Source organism: Octopus bimaculoides, chromosome 3 (genome assembly GCF_001194135.2).
Source record: "Octopus bimaculoides isolate UCB-OBI-ISO-001 chromosome 3, ASM119413v2, whole genome shotgun sequence".
Taxonomy (NCBI): domain Eukaryota; kingdom Metazoa; phylum Mollusca; class Cephalopoda; order Octopoda; family Octopodidae; genus Octopus; species Octopus bimaculoides.
Window position 1 is genome coordinate 150088164 of NC_068983.1, and position 8492 is coordinate 150096655.

At 33.0% G+C, this 8492-nt stretch overlaps 1 protein-coding gene across 3 annotated transcripts in view; it reads right to left on the reverse strand.

The window, feature by feature from the left end:
* LOC106876669 (serine/threonine-protein phosphatase 2A 56 kDa regulatory subunit alpha isoform) overlaps nt 1–8492 on the reverse strand; it is a 346085-nt gene that overhangs the window by 150852 nt on the left and 186741 nt on the right. For all 3 annotated transcript variants that reach the window (XM_052966626.1, XM_052966625.1, XM_052966627.1), the window contains exon 5: nt 832–962. In XM_052966626.1, the coding sequence (XP_052822586.1) occupies nt 832–962 (131 nt within the window). The remainder of the gene's footprint in view (nt 1–831; nt 963–8492) is intronic.

An 8492-nucleotide genomic window follows, 5' to 3' on the forward strand; every position in this document is an offset into this window, starting at 1 on the left:
ATATATATATATATATATATATATAATATTTGAATAAAAGAAGGGTAAAAAATACTGCTTGCCAAAGATGATAGCAAAAGCTTCAAAAACCACTAATCCTACAATAAATTATTTAATATTATACCCATTAAGGTAGAAGTCTTGCTAACCGCCTCATTATTACTGTTTTTAACAGCAACAATGCTTTCATATAGTTACTTTTTTATTGTTTATGATAGTTTTTCTCTTTAAACAGAGCGGGACGTCTAAAGTTCGAAACGCACACGAGTTGACGTAGTGAATATTTTGGAAATAGAGGTTGCTATCTCCAACTGAAGATTGCAAAGCATGTTTTCTCATGCATAGCATGAAATCGATTGATATGGGGTATGTAAACTATCTTCAAATTCCATCCAGAAGGTAGGCCTATTTTTTAAAGTGTTCATTGCATTGCTCATGTGTGTATTTATCGCTGGGTTGGTGGTTTTTTAAAGCTTTCGCTTTCATCTTTGGCAAGAGGTATTTTTACCCTTCTTTTATTCTAATATTTAATATTATACCTATTAAGGTAGAAGTCTTGCTACCGCCTCATTGTTGCTGTTTTTAACAGCAATAATGTTTCATATAGTTACTTTTTTGATATATATATATATATATATATATAATTAGATTGGAGCCTGGTGTAGCCATCCAGTTGCACCAGTCCTCAGTCAAATCGTCCAACCCATGCTAGCATGGGAAGCGGACGTTAAACGATGATGATGATGATGATGATGATGATGATGATGATGATATATATATATATGTATATATATGAGAGGAGAGAGAGTTCAAATAATTTAACAAACTCACCTGAGAAATATATTATTTATCTGTTTGCGAATGAATGCTCTTAGACCCAAAAACTTGCCATAAATTCTGTGAAGTACTGTCTTTAGAAAATCACGCTCCCGAGGGTCTTCACTGTCAAATAATTCCAATAACTGAAACAAGATAGCAAATAATAGATTCAATTTAATAATGACAAAAACTAATTTTAAAAATAACAATTTTTGAAACCATTTCTACCTCCATAATAATAATGGTTTCTAATTTAGGTACAAGGCCAGCAATTAATTTTGAGAAGAGAGGAATAATCAATGCCATCAGCCCCAGTACTTGGTCAGTATAATATTTTATTGATCCAAGGGATGAATAGCAAAGTTGACCTTAGTAGGCTTTGAACTCACAATGTAAAGAACCAGAACAAATATTACAAAGAATTTTTTCCAACATCAACGATTTCTGATTTTGTCACAAAGGCCATTATTTTTGAAAAGAGGAGTTAGTTGATGATATCAGCCCAGTACTTGACTGGTACTTTTTATGGATTCTGAAAAAAGGCCCGACAAAATTAATCTAGGTGAGATTTGAACTTAGAATGTAAAGAGCCAGAAGAAATTCAGCAAGGCATTTTTCATTGCTCTAATGATTCTGCCAAATTTAGTGCCTAATAATAACTGTTTCTCACATAGGCACAATGTGTGACATAAAAAAAAAAGAAGAAAACAAAAATATATAGATGAAATAAAGTAGGGTTATCAAATTGGCCCAGTACTTGACTGGTGTTTTATATTTTTGACCCTGAAAGAGTGAAAAGCAAAGTTGATCTAGGTAGGATTGAAACCAGAATGCAAGGATCCATAGCTAAATACTGCAAAGCATTCTGCTCTAAGTTCTAATGATTTTGCCAATCCATTGCCCTTATGATAATGGTGGTGGTTTTTAACTGAGGCACAAAACCGCACATTTCTGTTGAAGTGTATATCACACACAGAGGTTTGATAAGTGACTTGAAATGAAGCTGTAGACCTTTGAGTCATTTATGCAGCTGTCACAAGCATTGGATGTAGAGAAGTTATTGACAATCAGTGCATTATTCCATATAATATATGGTTACTACAAAGATATGAAGCACATATTCATGAAGAGCAGTGTGTCTAAATTAAGGAAGTAAAATATCAATATATTTATATCTTCAAGAGAATAATTTTAACAATGTGCAATGACTGCCTTAGCCACATAAAAATGAAGAAATTAACAAACTAAACAGTGAAATTATGAAAAAACTTCCAGGAGTGAGTTCTGTAAGTGTTAACACTGTTACTAATGACAAGTTGTTTGTATCCACCAGAATTTATTAATTCCCTTACTATTAGTAATGTACTCCTTCACTTTAAAGAAACTGAAGCTCCAATAATGTTGAGAAACCTTAATCACAAAAACAGTCATTGCAAAACTACACATTATAGACTTTCATTAACAAATGGTACTTAAATGCAAGTAAAATAACTGGTGATGATGGAGAATGCATTTTTACAGACTTGCCATTTACTTTAAGAAGACATCAATTCCCTATCAGATATGCACTGATCATGTCAAGGGCAAAGCATACGAAAATGTAGCAATTATTTTCTTAAACCAGTGTCCACACGTCATCAGCTGTATGCTACAATCTGCAGCATAAAACTGACAGTCTTTGCAAATCAAAATTAATTTACTACATCAAAAGAACATTGCAGACATCCCAGTGATAAAGTATATAGAAACAGAAAAAAGTTACAAGTAACATGTATTTTGTTTTTATTTCCAATTTATGTTATAATCAATTCTTTATAGTTGTAATTTAGTCACTAATTCCTGAAAAAAAAAATCTTTTAATGACAATGCTGTTCAGTTCCAGGTTAGCTATGATTTTGATTTAGCAAACTTATATTCAAAGACATTCCATCAATGACTACTACCTCATCTTTCTTCCAGGCTGGCACATCCAGGACTATACTTACATCCAATGTGTTTTACTTTCTTTAAAATAGGTGCGATAAGAGTGATTTGGCTGCTATGTCTAGCAGGATCAGCTACAGTATAGAAGTTGCTTGTTCAAGAAATGTGCACATATACACAAGTGTACTTTATGCATGTAAATAAATACATATTTAGAAAATTACTGGGACAATGTCTCTTTCAAATATTTCAGTAGATTGAAAAATTTAACCTTGCCATACTCATGTTAATGAGTTTATCAAGACTCCAGGAATAAAATAAATAAAAAAATAAGTTAACCTAGGCAGTATTTCAATTTAGACTGAACAGGAATGACAATACTGTTAGGTGTTTAGTTTTGTGATAGCCCAGTTTCAGTCACTCTTGCGTTGTATATTCCTTAGCTGCATTCATCTGGTAAATGATTTGATCTAAGATAGTGTGTTGAAACTAAAACAATGGCATCATGTCAGATCATACTTGACATTTAAACACACATAAGTATATCCTACTCTGTAGAATTTTTTTGTGACAAGTATGCAAATTATTTTTGCGATAATACTACATATTATGTAACAAATGAAATAGAATACAACTGTACATACAGGTTTTAAATGGTTAATATGACTGCCATAATGGAAGTTGTGCACTGTCTTAAATCAAGAAAGCTAAAATGTTAGAGATCTAAGTTACATTTAAGGTGCTCCACCTTTACACAAGCACAATAATTAAAAAATTCTCACTCAGTTCTTTCATTTCATTAAAACTAAGGAGAGACTTTTGAAATGCCATGTGTTCTGCTTTCTCACTATATTTATATGCCCTAGTTTGGTCGTTTAAAATTACTATATTTACACATGACCTCAAGAGAATTGTCAAATGATTTACATTACTGTCAAAATACTTCCAGAGAATGCATTATCTAATTAAAATGATAATTTCATTAGACTCCAACATATGCATAAAACAAAATACAATTTGAATAAAATTTCTTGCTAAACTATGTCAGCATATTGTTATTTGTTAGAATGTGCAGATAAACACCCTTACTTGGTTATCTCAAAATGCTACCGATTAACAATTGTCTAACATTTTCTACAAGATGTACTACTCAACAGAGGCAGTAATTTTCCTGACTATCCAACAAAAATAAAAGATGATCTAATAGTGTTGCATTCAATCTCTTCTCCAACAGAAAATGCCAGAGGCTTGCATTTGCCAATTTCAAGCAAAGTAATTGAGTGAAACAAAATTTTAAAAATAAATAAGAAACAAACCCTGAAGTATAGTAAAAAAAATAAAAAAAGACTATTAATGTTGACAAGTGTGCAACAACAATCAAGTGAGCTAAAAAGAAATTAGATTACAGATGTGTTATTGTAACTGGAATCAAAACAATTTATGATTCCATTAAAATCAAAAACGAGAATTTTAATCCATATTAGGTGAAAACAAAATAAAAATGTAGATCAACAGGAAAGATTTATTGACCTAAATCAATCAGTTTCAAATTGTACATTATTACTTAAGCTTCTTACAAGAACTGAAATGGTAAAAAAATTGACCCAGTTTTGGTTTTCTAGGATAAATTTTTTAAAAATCATATCCTAATTTACAAAGCTAGTCAACATATTATTTGCACTAGTTTATTATTCAGTTACAAACCTCTCTTGATCACGTGAATTTGTGACCAGCTCATCTATTTCATAGTGTATCCAGAAGTACATTACCTAATATGCCCTTCCTTTTTTTTATTTTACAATAGCAGAGTAAGATCCAAGATTTGCATAGCATTTCTAACATGTAAAGAAACCAGATAGAAGCTCCCTCACTGTGTTAGTTTATGAAAAGTAAGAAAAGTTGATAGATTTTCCAGACCAAAGTTTTTGTTTGCAAAGGATCTATCTATGGCAAGCTACTCAACATGTGCATAACCCATTCCAAGCAATACATCATGGGTATACTGAACTCAAAATAACTCAATAATTTTACAGTGTTCTCTCTACTTAGGGTGGTGAGCTGTACTAACACAAGTTGTTATTTACACTTAGATGAACTGATATATTTACAATGCCTCGACGAGAAACAGAGTATAGATTGGTTTCATCATCAATATCATCATTTTACATCCATTGGTCTATGATCCCCAAATCAGATCAAGAAAATCCTGCTATGGGTACCATATAATCCAGTACTACCTGTTTTATGGTTGGCAACAGGTTCCTCCACCCAGCTGTTCAGGACACTCTGCAGGACTAAAAGCAAGACCTGTCAAAAGACAGAAATGAGCAGCTGCACTTGATACTTAAAGGAGTGCTTTGTTTTGAACTTTTGCTATTCTCAGATTAACATTGCATGATTAAAATGTTGCATTTCATTCTTCCAGGGACAAAGACCATATACAAGTTGCTTGGGCTAAATTTGAAGATATTTTGTCTCTTAAATAATAAAATTTAAAAAAAAAAAAAAACAGCTTTATGTATTGATGATCAGTCAATGGCATTAGATCATATAAAGATTAAAGTTGTAGTTGAGAAAGAGTTAACTGACATGGAGGACTGGAAGCCATCTGAATATTGGAAAACAGTTACCTGTGTCGTGATTCGCACTGTCAAAATTTCTGACATAACTGCTGCTCAATGCTCTGTGAACACTGTAGAGGCTGTAAGACATGGCATTGGACAGCTGCAACAGGCACTACTACAAAGCCATGGTCAGCAGGAAGGGACACAGTCAGTTCTTAGCTACAGAGGGTTACTGCTGGAAGGCCATTATGAGTGGCAGCAGGATTCAAATCCTTGCCATAACTCTGGAAAGAGTCAGTAGTGGTTATTGGAGAATTTCTGACTTCACCAGCCCCAAATTCTGGCCTCCTGATTTCCCTGATTGTAATGTCATTGATTAATTTATGTGGGGACTTGTCTGAGAAAAAAAAACATTAGCTGCTCTGCTAGCAATACCAAGGCTGAGCTGGTGGCCCAGAGGCATTCGAAGATCTTCCCAAGGACACAATGCAGAATGCATGCACCAGTTTCCACTGCTGTTTAAAGGCTGTGGTAGAAGCTGAGGGCAGACACTTTGAGTAAGCTGTTACTTCCCAGCCATAATGTAATTGATATTTTTGGATTTTTTAAGATATTTTATTTTTGGATGGGATATTATATGCTCTTTTTCTTTAATGAAAATTATAAAATTTAACCTGAACACCCTGTATATACTGATTATACATCCTTTCCTTATAAATTTAAGCAATATGCACAGTTATTTTTCTCATTTTAAAATCAGTTAACAACAGCAAAAATTGAATTCAAAATCAAAGTATAAAATTCAGGTCATTAGTTAGCAGTTTGAAATCTGGATGGCAGAAATTTTCACACAAGCTGGAATAAATTTTCCAAGCATTAAACAATGTGATTGACAATTAACAAAATTGCTTTTGGGAATAACATGCCATGAGAGAAGATGGATACAAATCAACATCTGAAAGTTAATTTCAATGTCAAATAGCTATAAAGGAAACCACACTACCTATGATAATTTTATGTCTCATACATTTAAATGGTTCTCTTTTAAATGACGTCTCTGGAAAATGACCCCTGAGCATATTTGTTTTTCATTTTTATTATTTTTTTTAAAAATAGAACTCATAAGCCAATATTTCAATAATTTTACTATGTAATTCAAAACACTTGGTTATCAATTCCTTGCAATGCTTTCACAAAATCTCTTTCTCTAAGGATTCTTTTTTTAATCTAAACTTACTCTGAGGCTGACACATTGAAAGTATAAAGAACTTAAAATCTAATCAATATCCAGAGGATGAATATCAATGAGATAACTAATGATGTACAAACCATTGCATTATGTACTTAATGTACTAAGTTACTGACTCATATCTTTTGTCTAGGTCATTGTCACATTTCTTCGAGAGATATGCAGATAAGCTATCCTCTTGTTATCACAGCAGAAATCAATGTCTACTGATACTTTGTCATTTAAAAAATTTTTATCAACATATTTCTATCTAGTAACAGCAAGTTCTATTTGAAATTTTGTTGAGTTTCATCTCTCTAATGGACATAACATTCCAAATGTAAATGAAAAGGATATTACAAGATCAGTTTAAGGAAGAAATAAAACAAGAAGAAAAAAAAGCAAAAAGAACTGAGAAAATTAAGTGGTTTTATGGAATGGAAAATGCCAAAATTATTCTTTTAATAATTAGTCAATAGAATAGAATGCTAGCTGAAGGAATTACATATATTAATCCAAATCATCTCAGTGATAGCCTTGGCTTTTTCTGTTAAGGTCAAATTTTTAAAAATAACAATATATTATTACACATCAAACAGATATTATTTCTTTAAAATCATATTTAACCCTTCATTCTCATTATATAAACTTACACCTATACAATAAGAGCATAAAAGTTTACATGGGAAATACAAATTTATAACATCCATACACATGGTTTGATCAATAAGTATCAGACTGTTGCTATAGTAACGAAGCTAAAGTATGCAGAGTGAAGCTACTTGGCACAGATTGACCTTGAACACTGTTGTGCATGCGCACTAAGTTTTAACATTCTAGCTCATTTCTGTTTACAGCAGTGCTTGGAAGGAAGGTGTGTAGTGTGTGATTGTCGCATTGACCATGACAGAAAGTTGAGCAGAGAATCTGCATCAAATTTTGCTAAAAGCTTGGCGATACCTGCTCAGAGGCCTATGCAAAGTTTTCATTGTTCTCGATACAATCAAGAAGATCTCAAGCAATTGAAACCCAAGTGTCTTTTTGGTCAGCCAAAAGCAGTTTTGGCACAAGCTTGGCAGACACACATCTCATTCCCAAATCTTCAGTGATAATGGACTGTGCCGTAACTAATCTGCACATCCTCTGATAACTCATGGATGGTGATTTGACAATTTCCCTTCACAGTTGCAATGTTTTTCTCAGTTCTGCTGGTTGTGGGTCTCCCAGAATGTTCATCATAATCGACATTTTTTCAACCATCTTGGAAACGTCTGAACCACTTATATACTTGTGTGCAGCTCATACACTTCTCTTCATACACTTTCTGCAACTTTATGTAGGCCTCTGAGCAGGTGTCACCATGACAACTTTCTCTGTCATGGTCAATGCGATGATCACATGCTACACACCTTCAGCTTTAAACAGTGGAAGTGAGCTAGAACATTCAAACTTGATGTGAAGGCTCAGCAGAGTTCAAGTTCAATCCTTCCCAAGCAGCTTCACACTGTGTGCTTCATTACTATGGTAGCAGTCTGGATACTTATTGATCAGACCTTGTATTCTGAAGTGATTTATAATAAATTCAGATACAAAATTAATGCAGCCTCTGGCACTGATTATCCAGGGATAAAAATTAGATTTGGAGTTAAGGAATTTCTGGAAAGCATTAAGGTCAACAGATCATATCAATTATATGCCTGATCCTTGTAAACACAAGCACTCTTACTGATCCAACAGTCTAGCAAGGTCTTCAGGTCCAACTACCATTTAGTAGCCTGTATTTTCAGTCCTTTACATATCACAAATATAACTTTTTTGATAGCCAGGGTAAGAGGAATGAATATGATTGTTTTACATAAGTGCAAAAAAACTTACATCATACAAATATATTTTAGACTGAGGAATTTTAGAGAGAAAGTGTGGGAGAGAAAGAGAGAGAATAAACTAATGCATACAGG